Source organism: Hyposmocoma kahamanoa, unplaced genomic scaffold (assembly GCF_003589595.1).
Source record: "Hyposmocoma kahamanoa isolate Upper Pololo Valley unplaced genomic scaffold, ASM358959v1 202, whole genome shotgun sequence".
In the NCBI taxonomy this organism is placed as follows: domain Eukaryota; kingdom Metazoa; phylum Arthropoda; class Insecta; order Lepidoptera; family Cosmopterigidae; genus Hyposmocoma; species Hyposmocoma kahamanoa.
This window is the reverse complement of record NW_020653726.1, coordinates 15,732,390-15,750,618: the sequence shown is the minus strand read 5'-3', so window position 1 is coordinate 15,750,618 and position 18,229 is coordinate 15,732,390. Positions and strand designations below refer to the sequence as shown.

Genomic DNA, 18,229 nt, shown 5'->3' with positions numbered 1-18,229 from the left:
GTTTCAGCCATACTAAATTCCATTAAAATATACAACACGATTATCCATTACCAAGAACTTTGAATAGTAAGCACTTAAGTCACAAACCAGTAGTTACAGTCACGCTTACCGAAACCTCACTTGAAAGTTTCGTGTTGATAAATAGCCTAGTCCCTTACTTGTGGTATAGATTTAACTAGGATTGTGTTGCGAGATCCTTACAAATGAAGTATTATTATTCTACTTTGTATTCTAGCTCTTCATTTATTTCTATAGTAGGTTTGAGCGCGACACAGGGTTTCCTTAGTGCCCGGGCTATGTTGAGTATGCGTTATAATTATTATCTTTCATTTGATTACTCAATTTTTTTAATAACTCACAATTTTTGCATAAACACAATTTCTTTTACTGAATCGGGAGGAAAACGATAAGTCACACCATGATAAAAAACTTTAAAAAAAAATTTACTCTTCACTTGCAACTCTCAAACGTTTTGAGAAAAACCCTTACAATATTCACGCAACTGTCTTTATAAAGCGATCACTTCCAACTTGACCCGTAACGAAACCGTTAGCAAACCCTCGTGTGATTAACCAAATCGTACCTTTAAATTAGTTCTAACGATCATGATCAAATAGCACTGAGTTGAAAGTTCAAGGGTTCACACCCACGCATTCAGGCATTATAACTTTTGAAATTGTTTACGTTTTTGACGAAACTATTCTAATTATGACTAATGTAACCGCTTCCTTAGAGCGAAACAAAATATGTAAGAAAAAATGTATTTTCGCGCGTTTCCATACTTTAGTATTTGCAATTAACGAGCAGGTGCGGTTTGCTATCGTGACTACGATTTCTTTGTGATTGGTGCCTAAGAGGAACACGCAGTTGTTGCAAAAATGTAAGCTTAGTTGATGGTGTACCTAATATCGAATAATGCAAAAAAAAATCAACAACGCATTTATTAATTATCCATTGTTTTATTAAGACTAATATGAACGATCACTCGTTTTTGGGATGGTAATCAAAAATAGTTTAAAAGATTTTAAAGTGTCCTTTTTTTATATATATATTTTTCACTAACAGGACCGAACTATCTGCTGCGTGCGACTATAAGATACGACGATACTTCTTCAGTATCATATCAAGTGACGGGACGAACAAGTCGTGTGCCTGATGATAAGGTACACGCCTGTCTATGACAGTTGCAGTGCCACTCAGAGCTTGAAATTGCAAAGGTAAGTGGGGCACTGGCACTGCGCCCGCCAGTCTGGAACATAAGTTGACAAGTCTCATGTAAGTACCTGTAATTTCACCAGCCCCCTTACTCTTCAAAACCGGAAAACAGTAATGCAGACGAAGGAATTTTTTCTGTCTCTCTTCTATTAATAAATAGTAATGCTGACATTACAATAGAAGGATAGAATAGAAAAAGATTTATTCATGGCTTACAACACATCAATCAACATATGTAAATTTAGAAAGAGAAATAAAAATACCAATTTAAAAATAAATAATAATAAAAATAAGTTAAAATTATTAAATTGAGAGTTAAAAGTCGTAAGAAATAAAATAACATTAAAACGAAATATAAACAGTACAATACTGCTTGGCGTCAGAAATAGGTAAGGTGACAGCACTTCCCTGGACGAACTCTTTCACAAGGAGTTCTACTACGACGAAATATACCTACACTTATCACGACTGCATTACTTCAGGAAGTCTGAGAAGATAGTGGAGTATAAAATACTTAAAGATTAGAGTGCCGACCGTTTATCTGTTAACCTTCATGAAGAAGGAGTTTCAGCCGAAGAACGTCGAATACCGACGATTCCGAAGTTACCGATAAGTGCAATTTCTTGTAATTAGTTTAGTTTTTTATATTATATTACATCTAAGTGGTCTGTGATATTACAAGTTTAATGTTAAGTTTAATATTTGCCTAATTTAAATGGCTAAATGAAATTCAAGACGCTCTTGGGTATGCCGCTAGCCTCAACGCCATACGGTGTGGTGGCGCGGGTCTCCACGCCGCCGCCGCCGCCCGAAAAAACGGCGCGGATTCATAGTAACTCATATGAAATGAGTTGTTTGTTATCAACTGTTATATAATTTCCAGCCATATATAACGACAATGACAATGACGGCCTCCGTAGTCGAGTGGCTTGCACGCCGGTTTTCGTGGTGTCGCTATCTTCGAGGTCCCGGGTTCGATCCCCGGCCGGGTCAGTGTACAAAGTAACTTATATATATTGCCTCGGGTCTGGGTGTTTGTGGTACCGTCGTTGTTTCCAATTTCCATAACACAAGTGCTTTAGCTACTTACTTTGGAATCAGAGCAACGTAGGTAATGTTGTCTAATATTTATTTATATGATGAAAAGCAAAATTACTATTGCAGTATAAAAAAATACTTTAGCAGTATATTTGCATCAACTTTGTGAACACTGAGTTCTTAATTTAAGTGCAATCGTATTCAATTACGTCGATCTCATCGTCACTTTCCATCAGGTGAGATGGAGGTGAAATGCGCACTTAGCATGTTATGTACAAAAGTCACAAAATAATAATAATCGTCTATTTATCTCAACACATTAATGAGTAAAAATAAATAAGCTCTACACAGTGTTTAGTAACAATAGTGATGTGAGATAAAAAGATCTGTAGCTCAACACAATGGCGGAATTTTTCACAACGCCGGTGATATTCTGCTACAGCCAGTAGGCTGAACATAGTAGTTCATAACAAGAAGAAGAACTAACACACATTATCATTCTAGTTCTAAGATTTCAAACGGATTATTAAATACTTACCACACACGTGAATCGTGATATATATTTTTTCGTTACTATTGCACACAGAGCACTATCCACACGCAACTACACTACAATGCCTACACAACAATAACCAATTAAAAAATTTCTTACGGAATGTATATACGTACAGGCGGGGGAAAATCGTATTTAAAACAACCCGAAGTCCCGACGAAAGTATAGACTGGTAGCTTGTAAATATGACCCCGATCTCGCAAAAAAGAAAGACAGTTTTTCGGTACCAGTTTCTCATAGAGGTAAATCAGACCCTTAAACTTATGTAAAGATTGTACAAAGTAGGCTAATTTTAGTACTCTAGAATTAGTCATATTAAGCTGTTTGTTATCGACTAGATACGATGAAATATAATCTCTTTTATGTAATCGAAAAATAAAAGAAATTTGCACTCTTTGTATAGCCTTACTGTAACCTAGAAAGCTATGCTGCTCCACCAATAGATTCATAACAATGATAACATTATACTTCGTAACAGATTACAAAAAGGGTGTGCTTATTCCACTTTCTTAATGGGTATCGCCCGAATATTGAATTTACAGGAACTTGTTTAGACGTGGTCGACCCAGTTTGTATCTCAGTAAATAGCTAATAGTAATTTTCTAACGTTTAAGTTTAGAGACGCGTTTGTCCATTCTTTCGAATTCGTTATAGATATACAGAACAAAAAAGTAATGGGACAAACATGTTGCGCGATGTTTGCCTGTCCATAACAGATACAGTGCTACCAATCGTTAATCATAAAGATCTGAGGAGCATTTAAAAAAAAAAAACCAAGTCGTGCGCGTGGTGGTAAGCGACACGTCTATAAATAACAGTTACAGTGCGATTCAAAGCTTTAAATCGCAAAGATCTGCCGTTACGCCCGTCACCCTGAGATATAAGTTGACAAGTCCCAAGTGCCTGTAATTTCACCAGCACCCTTACCCTTTTAAACTGGAACACAAAATGCTCACATTACTGCTTGGCGCAAATAGGTAAGGTGGCAGTACTTCCCTGGACAAACTCTTTCACAAGGATCAGCTGGTACTATTACCACTGCGGCCGATATGGGATATAGGTTGACAAGTCTCATGTTCCTGTAATTTCACCTGCACCCTTACGGTAATAGTTATATTACCGCTTGGCGGTGGCAGTACTTCTTTGGACGAATTCTTTGGGAAGGAGCCCTACGGCTACTAACGGACAACATACAGACTAATATAGCAAACTTGAAAAATGCAGGCGCAAGTTTCATTCTTCGAAGTTATCGTCATCATCATGAAACCTATTGTTGAGCAGGAGACTCTTATAAGAAATGGTCTAAGGACTAGTCTACCACGTTGCCCAAAGCGGAAATCAAACAACAAGAGTAAGAAAAAGGAGACACCTTAATTAAATCGAAGAAACTGTGTGAGGTCATCCATCCGCACTAGGCACTTTGACTTCATCGTCATCATCATTCGATTCACTAAAATATAAAATCGATGACTGATGATTCTACGTCAACTTATTCAGCGTTAAGTCGTAAGACGACCAAAACTTGGGTTAGGCAAAGTTTATAATGGCATTGGGTGGACATGTTTTATTTAATTTTTCATTCAGTTCAATGCGTCGTCGTCCTTTAGTATTTACCCGTACTACCATCAAATACATTCATTACACAGGATGTGCCGCTAATACAATGATATCTGTTCTGATTTTGATACATTTTCACAAACCTTAAACAATTTTAATAGTTGTTTTCGGCGTATGCAATTTTTATTTTTACAAACGGTATATTTTAAAACTTTCTAACTTTTTCGTATTTTCTGTTCAGTAATAATAATATTAGCTGCTTATTTTTCTCTCACAAATGTCGATTGAAAACTATTTTACAACAGGAATTAACAAGTTAATGTATGTGAGAGACTTGAAGCCTAAACTAGGAAAGCCCTGTTTGTTAGGACTTCTGGTCTCCATGTATTCTAGTATTCTTTACTTAGGTCTATTTTGCATTGGAGGGAATTTAAAAAAACCTGTGTGCAAAGGACGTCTTAAGTAATTTAGTGTGGCAGACAATGTAATTCCTTCTCTTGTGAGCGTTGGAGTATTCAGGATTGAATTTTATTTGCTCATGTTGTCTTAATAAAATGGACAGAATATATAATTGGCGAACTGTAAGTAGGTACCTTGACGTCGTGGAATAGGCTAATCGTGGAGAATAGGCGTGGTTTAAAGAGGTTTATTTTTAAAATTAGTCTTTGTACACTCTCCAATTGCAATATATGGGTTTCTGCAGGTCCTCTCCAAGTCGATATACTATATGATAGAATAGATTGACAAAGTGCCAAATAAACCAGTTCGAATAATTTATTCAGTCTTATCATCAGTTTAATCAGTTTATTTTTATATTACGGTAAGTGGGTTGTAAAGGATTCTGATGATAATGTTATTTCAAGAGTGATTTGTGTAGCCATGACTTTACCGTATTAAACAAGCAAATATACTCCTATACCTCGACAAAATACTTATTTCCTCTATTATCATGGCTAGGATTGCTTTCATTGTATACAAATACTAGAAATCAGAGTTTATTTATATATTTCTAGAAGCATTTTCTATACAATGCATTTGCTAAACTCGCAATTTCCTAACCGTCAAAAATGCCGAACTATGTCACATCACTTTCAAAGCATCATTAGTCAATCTGTAATTTCCTCGTGTCCTGATTTTTGCAGCCTTCTCATCGTCATATGCAATATCCGGTAGTGCTTTTTAATAAATTGAAGAAGTGGACGACCTTTTTGTTAATACGTTATTGCTTCGTCATATACGCCGGTGCAGAGAATTGTACACAATATGACCGCCCACGGAGCAATCAAAGAAAACCGACAATGCGTTCACCTTGGTTTAAATAAACAATCGTCATTTTTACGATTTGGCGAAAAAAAAATACTTTGTCACCATTTCTATTAAGTTTTTTTGTGAAAGTTGATTTTTAAAAACTTTTATTGGAAATATAACGAGGCGATTATTTTTTTATTGTGTCTGACCGAATAATTAGACCGACCTTACAACAATGCAGAAATTAAACAAAAAACTACGTAAAGAATCAAAGAAGATGTAAGAAGGATGGGAGAGCATCGAGAAATAAATAAACCTAACTGACTGAACCTAAAACATCAGAGCTGCCTTATATAAGGCGAAATTACCAAAGAAAGTCACTACTGTAATATATTCTAAAACTTTGTGAGAGATAATAAAGATTTACAATTATTTACTCTTATTCAAATAATAAATAAATGCCTTAAAGTGGCAGTGAAATGAACAGTGTTCTTTACCGATACAGAATGGTTTTTAAATAATTAGAAAAATTGAAAATAAAATAATTTTTTTCGGATCTAAAATCGCCTATAGTATAAATCACAATTTCCAATATGTTAACAAAGATTATAACCCAGCAAAGCTAAAAATTAAGCTGTATTCTGATGAAATTTATATTAATAATAACGCTCACACTCAACATAGCCCCGCACTAGGGAAACCCTGTGTCGCGGGTGCCATGGACACACACATAGACAACCACAAATTACACCCAAACTCACGAGAGAAATAAATGTAGGCCATACAAATATTTCTCCCAGCCCGGGAATCGAACCTGGGACCTCTGCGTGGCAGTCCGGCATGGTAACCGTTCGGCCACGGAGGCAGTTAAAAGTTAAAATTAAGTAAGTTAAAATATTATTTCACATTTTGCAAGATATATTGCTCCTTAATTTCGTTTAATACAATAAATCATTGACTTACAATTATATGGACGTCGGGTCCGCGCTAAAAAGTCTCCGCACTTGTAAGGCGCTAAAATCGTATACAGAGCGCCAAACTCCGCTTTAGTCTTCATTTGTTCTACTGACAGCGCGATACTACGATGACATTACAATGTAAATTTCGAATAGGTTGACTTGGGACATTTTTTTCGTGGTTTTTGTATTAGACCCGTCGTCCATTTATTTGTAAGTCAATGCAATAAATACAATTAAAGGCCATGTCTAAAGTCGTAAATAAATTTATAACACTGGTAACACAATCGGGATCAAAAACATTTTTGTGCCGCCATTTTGTCGTGTCATAGATGTCGTTCGTGTTTCGTTTCTCGAACTCGAATATTTTTGTCTCTATAGTGCGTGTGTGTTGTTGTTGTTGTTAAAATTTTTGTTAATAGTTAACATTTTGTAATAGATAATTGAAATAAAAAAAAAAAGAACCTCCTCCTTTTCCTAATGCCGTTGAAAATAGAAGGTTTAGGACACCTGCATTGACAATGACGTTTCAAGACATTTCTTTGTTTACATTTTGGACATCTAAATTATAATTCATACTTTGATATAATAAAGCCACATGTGACCGTGCGTCAAGTCATAAAAATAGTACGACCTATATGAAGCAAAACATGCGATATTTTGTGACTCTCCTATATTTTATGACTCTTACTATTTGAGAATAAAAAAAATATCGACAGTGTTCGTAGAATCTTTCAACTTCGCTTTTGTAAAGTTGTCAATTTGCAAATGTTGTCTTATTACACTGCGAATTGCAGTTGCAGTACAGTTTCGCAGTTTGCACCTGAATTCTTTACTATTATTTTTGTAATTGGTAGTACATAATAATCAAAGTTGTTTGTCATTGTCCTTGTCAATGTTTCCACCATCTAAGTAGAGACAATCAGTACTTGAAAATCCTTCTGAACCCACTAATGGAACCAAGAGTGGAACCATCAGTCCGAAAGGCCAATTATAGTTGGCGAAATATTATTTGCACCCATTCGTCTTGTCGTTTCACCTTTAGAGTGCAATAGGACAAAAGAGTGAACCGTCTCGGTACCGGGTGTGCCATCTCTATAGTGCAAACAACTAGTTTAAATAATTTTACGCATTCACACTTAATTCTAAACTTGATAATCTTTATGCTTAAATAGTCTGTTAAATTAGTAAGAGAATAGTCGGCATCCGGTATTTTACGAAGTACCCATTGTTAAATAAACAACCTGTTAAGTAAAGAAATAATTGAAAACTAGAATTCAGAAAAAGCATTTAGCGCACCCATGACTGGTACGATGGACCAAGATCGTTAAAATCAGTATACGCTTTAAGTAAAAGACGTGTTAATGGGTTTATTACCCTGTTGTAATAGAAAGGAAAAGCCGCCCCAAGAGATAACATTCATCGGTGCAAATAATATTTCTTCAACTATACCTTTTACGATTATCATGCTCTAAGTAGGTATAAATTGATATTATTGATGTTTTTTATTAATTAACATTTTAACACTGCGGTGCTTCTCGTGTGTAAAATTGCAAATTGAAATGTTTGTTCCCTAATCATACTTCATTTTTTACTTGGTTTAACCTATCGGTAACAAGGATCCACGTACAAGAAATATTAGTAACCTCGCCTTGCCGCTAGATGGCGTTGGGATCAAAATAGAACGCGCAATCGAAGTATTCACTAAATTATAATTTAAGTTGCAAAAGAAAATTGCTTTGTATCGATTCTCTCCTATAGCACGCCCTTCTGGCAGAAGTTTCCAGTAGCGCCCTTAGCCGAGGTCTGTGCTAGCGATGGGACTAGTGGTATTTGTTTCTACTCGAGTTGACTCGACTCGGTGTTTGACAGAGCAACCGCGAGTCGCGAGCAGAACTCGAAGCGACGATTCGCCAAGTTGGACACGATCGGTCGGCTAACCGCGAGTCTGGCGTGACCGAAGGTCACCGAAATGACCGAGCTAGCTCAAGTTCACAAAGTGTAGCTCGAGTTGGCTCGTTGTGGGAGTAACTCGAGTTAAATAACTCGATTCGCCCATCTGAAGGTCATCGACGCGCTGTATGAATAAGTATTCGGTTCGTACAACCGCGTTAGTTCGAGTTCATGAAAAAGTAACTCGAGTTGACTCGTTATAGGAGTAACTCGAGTTAACCGAGTTAAATAACTCGACTCGCCCATCGCTAGTCCGTGCCCACTCTGGGCGCCCACAGGCCCGCTACTTAGTTTTAAGTTTATTTTAGGGGTTATCAGCTTTCAGCTCGCCCTTTTTTCCGGTGGTGTAGTCAAAGCCATCAGCGGCTAACTGCAAAATATCCTTCATTAAAAAAAATGCTTTGTATCGAATCGTAGGGACTATGAGTGGCACTACAGTACTTCCACCCGGGTTAGATACTTGGATGAAAGCCTATAGAATCGTCGGTCCTTGTCATCGATCGCCGGCTGCCGCTTCCGCCGGGTGGGCGCGATTACGACTCTTATGTCGATCATACAACTACGTCAATAAACGCCGAACAGTTCGTCGTTTTACTTTCTCAAACTCGTATCATAAAGCACAAAATTATTCAAATGCAAAAAATAGATAGCGTATACAAATATTGCAGGATCATTTCACAATCACATCAGATTTCCTTCATATTTACACACTGGCTTTTTCCTATTCTTAAAGTAATGCATCCAAATTAACACCCTTGATAAGGAATTTAAAATAAATAGAAAGTTTTCCCATCTCCCTAATAATCACTCTCTATAAGATACGAGTTTGAGACAGTAAGGCGACGATTTGGAGACGCCAAGCGTCTTTCTTTCATTATCTTTCCTCGCTACGTATACCCATTACAATTAAAAAAAACTCCATAAAGAGGCATTTCATGTTAATGCTTATTGTTAATTACATAAACATACACTTTCTGCATACCGATTTGTAAATCTAGCTTATGGTTAGAATAACAATAAATTATCAAACTTAATTGCTTCAATATTCTTGAATTTACAGCTACTTAATTTTAAGCATTAACAAGTTTGCTCTTACAGTCACGCAGCACAGTGCAATCAATACGTTTTAACTTATTATAACATCTTAAGCAAAAAACGTTCATAATGGCGGCACTTCATATGGCTACTTGTATTCGCTATTGGGTGTTTGATCTATTTGAAGAAATTTTCATCGCGTATATCACTAGAAATAGAGACAAAATAAGGGCCATCTATCCCTAGCAACTCATCAACTCTCGTTTGCTCTGAAATCACAAATTAGAAAGCTGAAATAGTACAGTGCCAACAACTGACTTGTGTGTACGTCTCCATATTTCAAATTCCAAAAGTATTCTGTATTTATTGTAATAAAGATAATATCTCTAACAATGGGGGGCTGTTCCATTCAGGGGTGTGGGAAAGGAAAAACAGCAAAACATCTAATTACAAAACAAATGGAATCATATTTCATGGGTAATTAAACATGTAATTTTTAAATTTTCGTCCATTATAGCAAAGCTAAGTTAAATGGGTCGATTTGAAGTGAAACAATTAACGACACCCGTCAATTGTTTTGAATTCGGGCTGGCCAATCGGAGCGCAGTTGTCAACGTAATAATTTGGCAAAATAGTTTTCAAACGAACTAAATGCAATTTCGCCTCTATTTTTGGTTATATACTCGATGGACAAATATGAGCGTCTACTCATGGAACCAAATAAGGAGTTAAAATTTAATAATGAATATGACAATGGTGTGGACGGTTTACTTGCGTATTTGCCTATTTGACTCCTTTGATGTGCGTTGAGAAACCGACCAGCGCGGTACGCCAGTTTGATGTATTTGTCGAATAAGCAAACATGACAAATACTTTGTCACATTTGCTATCTACTCAGATTATAAAACAATAGGCAGATGGAGCATACGCAACAAGCTACGCAACTTTTCATTTATTGTGTGCGTGAAAACTAGGAAGGGCACTGTAGGGACATGCGCATTTGTGTGCGTGTAAGGTTGCCAAATGCAGCGAAAAATCTCCCGCATTTTTTGTTGCTTTCTATAACACTGTTACAAACTGGAAATGTTATTTTGCGATATAGGTACTTAAGTAAATTAGGACATCAAACAAATTATATGCAATATAAGTTAATATTTAATTGTTATTATTTGATTTACTTCACACTTTTAAATTAAAGAATATTTTATTAAGGTATTTGAAATTGGAAAACTTTGATAGTTCAAAATATTTACATAAAGAAGTTACAAAAATAAGAACAAAAATGTGTTCTTATTACACAAGGAAGAACAAAAATGTGTAGTCCGATGTGCCGTTGTCCGTACATGCAGACGGATTATTTTTTCTACATAGAAAATGATTGGAACTATACTGTAAGTAACTCACGCACATTACATTTTCGTATATTTTGAGATAAAACTAAAACGTATATTTCTGCATACAAAAAAAAAATTTTTTTCTTTCTCCGAAACTATCAACTTTTCAAGAAATTATACAAGAATAAAAGTTGTTAGGAATGTTATTATCTATCACATGAAAAAAATTAGCTCGGTACTCCATAAGTTATTCCTATGTCCAAGAATTATCATTTGGGCCCACTGTGTGACGCTGTGCTTAGTATTGACGCGAGTTTGTATTTGCTTTGGTGGCTTCACTTTCGTATTCGGCGCGCTCCATCTGCCTATTGTTTTGTAATCTGAGGCTATCTACACAATTGATGATTTTTTGCCAAATATATTAATTATGTAAACGCACATAGTCATGTAAAGTGCCACCATGAAATAAACATAACAACTTTATATAGGTTTACATAGGTTGTAATCCGTGTTGTTTTTTTTTAACTAAAAATACACTCAATTTTCACAATTGTTGGAACGTATTACCGAATGAACGTATATAGTACATCTAACCTAAAGGACGCCAGCTTACTGTGATATTTGTATACGATGACCTGATGAACAAATTAGTAGCAGTAGAGCTCCTTGTGAAAGAGTTCTTTCAAGGAATTACTGCCACCTTGTCTATTTCTGCCGCCAAACAGAAATGTCTGCATTACGCGTTCCGGTGTTGTAGGATAAGGGTGCTGGTGAAATTACAGGCACATGGGATTTGTCAACTTATGTCTCAGGATGACGGGCGCAGTGGCAGTGCCCCTCAAATCTTTGGCACTGCAACCATTACGGACAGGTGTGTCGCTTACCACCAGGCGCACAACTTATTCGTCCTGTCACTTGGTTACATAAAAAAATAGCCAAACTAACTAGTTTTACATTCTATAAGATAAGATGAACTTCATGGGTTTAGTCACGTTAGGTATTCAGTGTCATTAAAAACAAAAACTACCATATAAAACGTAGAATATCGTAAATTCGCTTGTTTAAATGCATACAATTGAAGACAGAAATTACACTATAATACGGCAAAAGGTCCTAAAACATTACAGCACTCATATTTCAAAAAAGCTGCCTGCATTTAAGACTATTACATTTAAATGCTTGGCAGACTGACAAGAAGCTTTGCCTTGTTTAGGTAAGTAACTTAAAATAAAACGACGTGGCTGCATCTAGCAAGCCTTGTGCATGCCATCGTCTGAAAAAAAAAAGATAAATTCAATGTTTGCACGAGACCTAATGTAGGTAGAAAACGTTTGCAATCGATCTGTTGTTCTTTCTATGTACTACTAATTAATTATAAAAACATACAACATGGATTGAAATTATTATGGTAGAATAAATGTTATTTATTGAAAAAAATATATATTGTAAAATATATATTGTATCCCTTTTTTACAATACACTTATACGCTTAAAATAATAGCTTATAGGTTTATTGACCTACTAACAAAAGGACGTCAGGTCTAATAAAGAAATCACGAAAAAAATGTCCGAAGTTAACCTATACAAGTAACGAAATATAAAAAAAAACAAAAATATTTAATTTCAATTGTAACGTCATTGCAGTATTGCCTAATTTTGCTAGCAACAATTTGAGGGCCCAAAAACACCACATTCAGCTTCTACTGGAAACTTAACAAAACGTACCATTTTTAGCTTCGACTGAAAATTACTTGAACACTAGAGTAATGGAGCAGCCTTTATCGTAAACAATAATTAATTTTTATATAATGTATATTATTATATCGAATTTTGTTAAATTCACTTAATGAAATAATAAAGAGTTGGGCCGATACATACAAACGAATATTACAAATGTGTAAAATAAACGTGTACTATAAGAAATGTACCGATATTCCAACTAAACGTAAACTCAAATATCCGTAATTCCGAAAACCGATTTATGATAAAACCGTTACGCTTTCAAGTAATTTTGATGCTTTTCACAAAGACAAAATCAGCTTTTGTGTTGTAATATTCCTAAAAAAATACATGTGATATTATGAAAATTCGAGTTAACGTTATTTCGGATAAATGTATTTTCTGACTTCTGATAGGTAATCCCAAGTCATAAAACGATTACAACAATATTTTGTTACTTATTACTAACGTTTGATAAAAAAATATTTTAAAAATAAGATTACATTCAAGACGACTCTATAGTTTCTTTGTCCTAAATATTTCAATCCTTGTGGTTCGAAGAATTGAAAATCGCCAAGAAGTTTATATAAGCTCGCACACTGAAAAATTCACCGATGGTTTGTTCCGTAGCTACTATGGACCTTAGAGGATTGAAAAAAATTATATACAGGCGCGTCTTGTTCGTTCTGTAACTTGGTATATGCTTGTAATCATAAAAAAATCGACTTTTAACGGTTATGCTGTAAAAATAAGCATTCACTTGGTTTTCAACTAAAATTCATACCTTTAGTATAATAAAGACTAACGTGATCATACTTCAAAAGTGCTTATAAAACTTGAGTCATAAAATTAATACGAACTACATGAAAAAATTATGTATTTGTAAAATGTTATAACTCCTAATTAAGCATAAAAAAGTTATGGACAATTTTGTTCCTAGAATCTTAAACCTCTATCCTGAATAGTATTCTTGCAGATGTGGCCTTACTATATCAAGTGCATCATTGACTTACAAATAATTGTAAGTTAATGAAGTGCATGAACAAATTACAAACAACAACAAAAATAACAAAGTACGAATTTGTTATTTTTATAGTAGCATTGAAAACCCAATACCCAATGAACATTAAGTGACAATTATAGTTGTCAATCGGTTAGAAGAAGACATCAACGAACGCCAGTGGTTCGTGTGAATCTTGTTCAAGCTTTCACATATGGCTTAGGCTGTTTATTACTTTACGTTACAAAAAAAAATTAACCGTTGTTGGCATGTTCACAATGACTACTTGACAAGCATCTCGAGGTGCTGATGTCCTTTAAAGTGTGATTTAGACAGGGATTTAGAAATTGACTTCGACTAAGCAAGTTTTTCGTAATTACAAAACGAACTTTCTTTCAGTTTTAGCAAAAAAATAAATTAAACTTTGAATTTATTTACGCCAATTAGCAAATTTTCTCACTACGATACACAACAATGTGGGAAGCATATGCTATCAATACGATAAGAAGAAGAACTTCGTAATTTCTGCTGAAACTTATATTAAGTTCGTAAATATCTTTGATTAGTAGAAGTCAGAGTTAGTTTTATAAATAAAATTAACTGAAAACTTGGCACATTCCTGTTTAAGTTAAGTAGTCAACGAAAAAATCACCAAGACGTAGCTGCATGATTTTAAACTTTTCCCATTTCCTTAACGGAAAGAATTTAAAAAACGACATATCACATGTCGAGTAAAACAATTTTTGATTTTCATTTAATAGCTCCTAATTTGGTACATTATTATAAAGAAAGTTTCCTCAAAAGGTGGTACAGTTAGGACTTAAAAAATAAGAGATATAATCATAGTCTCCGCAAAAAGCGAAAACGTAATTAAAAATATGGAAATTAAACTATTATTTCCGTATCTAAAATCACGTATATTTGATTTTTTTTTCAAACAAACCAAGCATCGTTTCGTGCTATTTACAGGAATTTATATCCGGAAAAAATAAGAATTAAATATTAAAACTTATCTACCCAATATGAAAGCTAAAAAATCCTAGCAACCATTTAACGACATAGATTTAGATAAGGCAAACAATGCCAAGAAATTACGAACCTACAGCGGCTATTTGGATCGGTATATGAATTATTCATACACATAATAGTTTTTGCTTAGAGCAGGTTTGACTAAATGACACTAAGCGTCTCATTACGGCTAAGAGCTATTATTATAACTACTTAGTATAATCTTTCTGAGTGAAAAAATATTACCTAAAATCTTTGATTATAAAAGTGCTAGAGTTTTGTGCTTTTTTGATGGAATCTCTGGCTCTCTGTAGGGTTAGCACGACAGGGCACGATTTGCACGTGAGCGACATAAAGCACGAGCTCTCTATGCGAGAACAGTATTAGTCGCTCTCGCGCACCATGTATGCTAGTGTGCTAGCCCTAGGCCATAGGCGAAATCCTTGCTAAGAGGTTGTCAGCTCGCTTCGTTGAAGCCTCTATGCTCGTTGCCGAGCTCCAGGGAACAATGCCTCAGGTCTCCTAGATGAAATTTACTTTAACAGGAAAAAAGGTAGCAAATTATTCTTTAATTATTAATACAAAGATTGAACACAAAGTAAAAGTCCTTCGATCTGACAGTACTCGAACCTGTGCCTGAGTATTCGTTACAGATCATTTGTATTGAGTTTATTATGCTTTTCTTTCTTATCGACGTAAGCGATACATTTTAGTCGAGCTCCTTGTGAAAGAGTTCGTCCAAAGAAGTATTGCCACCCTACCTATTTCTACCGCCAAGCAGTAATGTGAACATGATTGCGGTCCCGTTTCGAAGGGTAACAGTGCTGGTGAAATTGCAGGTACATAGGACTTGTCAACTTATGTCTCAGGGTGAACGGCTCGGTCTCAGTGCCCCACAGATATTTGCGATTTAAAGCTCTGATTGGCACTGTAATTGTTATAGACGGGCGTGTAGCTTGCCACCAGGTACTCGACTTGAGTGTGTGAGATTTGGCTCTTTTCTTTGTGGACTATTTCCACAAAAAATATCGTTACCATGATAATAAAATAAAGCATGGTATTCAATAAAAATCAATATTATTCTTTTTTTTAAACTTTTACACTAAACCTGTTTAATTTACTAATTTGTGGACAGGAGCAATAATATAAATATTTTACCATGTATTCAACTCATGTCATCCTTTCCAAAACAATACATTATGTACCAAGACCAAGGCTATTGTTTTCTATTCGAAGTATTTCAAAATACATGAAAAATGGATAGAGGTTCGATATGAAATTAAAACAAAAGACTATTCAATAAATACGTAGATACGGAGAATATAACTTTATCGAATAACGTTATATTCTACGTGTATAGTCAAGAGAACATTGCTTGATACTTTTGACTTTAAAGGAGTCACATCGCAAGCGGCAGCGTTGAATTTAAATTTTAATCTGTAAACGACATCAACAAATCGGATTACCGTGTGTGCGCATTAAGTGAGCACCTTTTGAAAAAAAATTATAAAATATTAGTAATTTAGTGAAGTTCTAAAACAATTGTAAAACCAATTCTTGTATTTGTTGATGACCTTATCCGACTTTATTTAAGACAATTGGTCAAGTTGTTAGGTATAAAAAATAAAGAAAAAAATACGCATGTTTGGAAACTATATCAACATTGGTATATTATACTACTTATAACCCCATGGAAGGGGGTTTACTTTTGCATAAGTAATTAGTGTAATAGGAAATGTTATATTCATATTTTCAGTTTCTCCATTACTATGTAAATCATGGCAAACTGTGTGATGTGTCACCCATATGCCATAAACGGTTTTCTAGCTTATTCACGAAAAAGTTGAAGGTTAAATAATATAATAAAATTTTTTCATGAAATTTTAAAAAGGTTAAATTTAGTTGTAATTTCCACATGTCCGTCAAGTAAATACCTGACAAGGTTTAATTGCTTCAAACCACCTAAATATGGGTTAATGTTTAATATACGTAGGTACATATTAGGTTTAGTTTGTGTAGTAGAACTCCTTCCAAAAGAGTTCGTCCAGGAAAGTGCTACCTTACCTACGTAATATGCGTAATAGCACATGCGACTTGTCAACTTCATGTCACAGGATACCCGGCGCAGGAGCAATACCCCTCAAACTTAAAGCTTTGAGTCCCACTGTAACTGATATGGATAGGCATGTCGCTCACTACCAGGTCTACGACTGTGTTCCGTCACTTATATCATTAAAAATTGTACAAAAGTTTTATTACTTTGGCAGATCATCACTGACTGGCTAATTGTATGTTATTATTAATACTATTACTGTTACTGTCACTGTCACTGTCACTGTCCCTGGCACTGTCATTGGCACTGTCACTGTCAACGCACTGGCACTTGCACTGGCACTGTCACTGTCACTGTCCCTGTCACTAGCACTGGCACTGGCACTGGTACTGTCACTATCACTCACTATCACTATCACTACCACCACCACCACCACTATCACTACCACTACCACCACCACTACCACTACCACTACCACTACCACTACCACCACCACCACCACCACTACCACTACCACTACCACTACCACATTATTATTATTATTATTATTTAGTAGCAGTAGAGTTTCTTGTGAAAGAGTTCGTCCAGGAAAGTACTGCCACCGTACCGATTTCTGCCACCAAGCAGTAGGTAATATTAGCATTACTGCGTTCCAGTTGAGAAGGGTAAGGGTGCTGGTGAAATTACAGGCACATGGGACTTGTCAACTTATGTCTCAGGGTGACGAGCACAGTGGCAATGCCCCTTCAGATCTTTGCGATTTGAAGCTCTGAGTGGCAATACAACTGTTATGGACAGGCGTGTAGCTTACCATCAGGTGCACAAGTTGTTCGTACCGTCATTTGATATTATAAAAAATAATCACTGTCTTCAAATTGTAAAGATATAAACGCATTATTGAGTTTCCCCTCATCGATCCCAAAACCTTGGATCATGTCTTCCGGCGTCCTTAGATGGCAGGTGAACAGCCAAGGTCGGATCTGGCATCGATTGCGGGCGCACGCAAAACTCCCGCCCCTACCCTTGACACACAAACGGTCACTCCGCCGGACAAAGGCTCTCAAACCTTACATGTGTTCAAAAAGATTAGACTTTCATCTTGAAATTACTTCTTAACCCGTGTAAAATCATCGTATATGATGCTCTCAAAAGTTTCAATCAACTTTTACTTAACCCCCAAACTCTATCTTCAAATGATTGAGGGTTGAAACACAAGACGTTGAATTTTTAAAGGTTAAAACTACTAAATGCAGAACAGTTTGCTTAAAAATGGACTATATTAATGCATACTTAACATGAAATTATTTGTATCGAAATCTGACTTAACAAAATTTTGAGGTCAAATTCCACTTGAAACTCAGATAGTTTCTCGAATTGTTTTACCATCTTACAGTAAGCTCTCATCATCTCGCAGCATCTCACAGTAATTTCATCATAATTCGCACCCCTCATGGAAGAAATGGAATAAGTGAAGTTACATCAAAAATGTTTATTGCTCCATTAGATGCAGAATAATATAACCCACATTCTCTCCAATTCTTGTAAATCTAGAAACTAATA

General features: G+C 35.5%; 1 protein-coding gene across 1 annotated transcript in view; it reads left to right on the top strand.

Moving 5' to 3' along the window:
• The first annotated feature begins 1,938 nt into the window (after window positions 1-1,938).
• Window positions 1,939-18,229, top strand: part of LOC113227155 (acyl-CoA synthetase family member 2, mitochondrial) — a 60,582-nt gene continuing 44,291 nt past the window's right edge. The window contains exons 1-2 of the mRNA XM_026460033.1: window positions 1,939-2,047; window positions 2,099-2,180. Coding sequence (XP_026315818.1) covers window positions 1,939-2,047; window positions 2,099-2,180 — 191 coding nt within the window. The remainder of the gene's footprint in view (window positions 2,048-2,098; window positions 2,181-18,229) is intronic.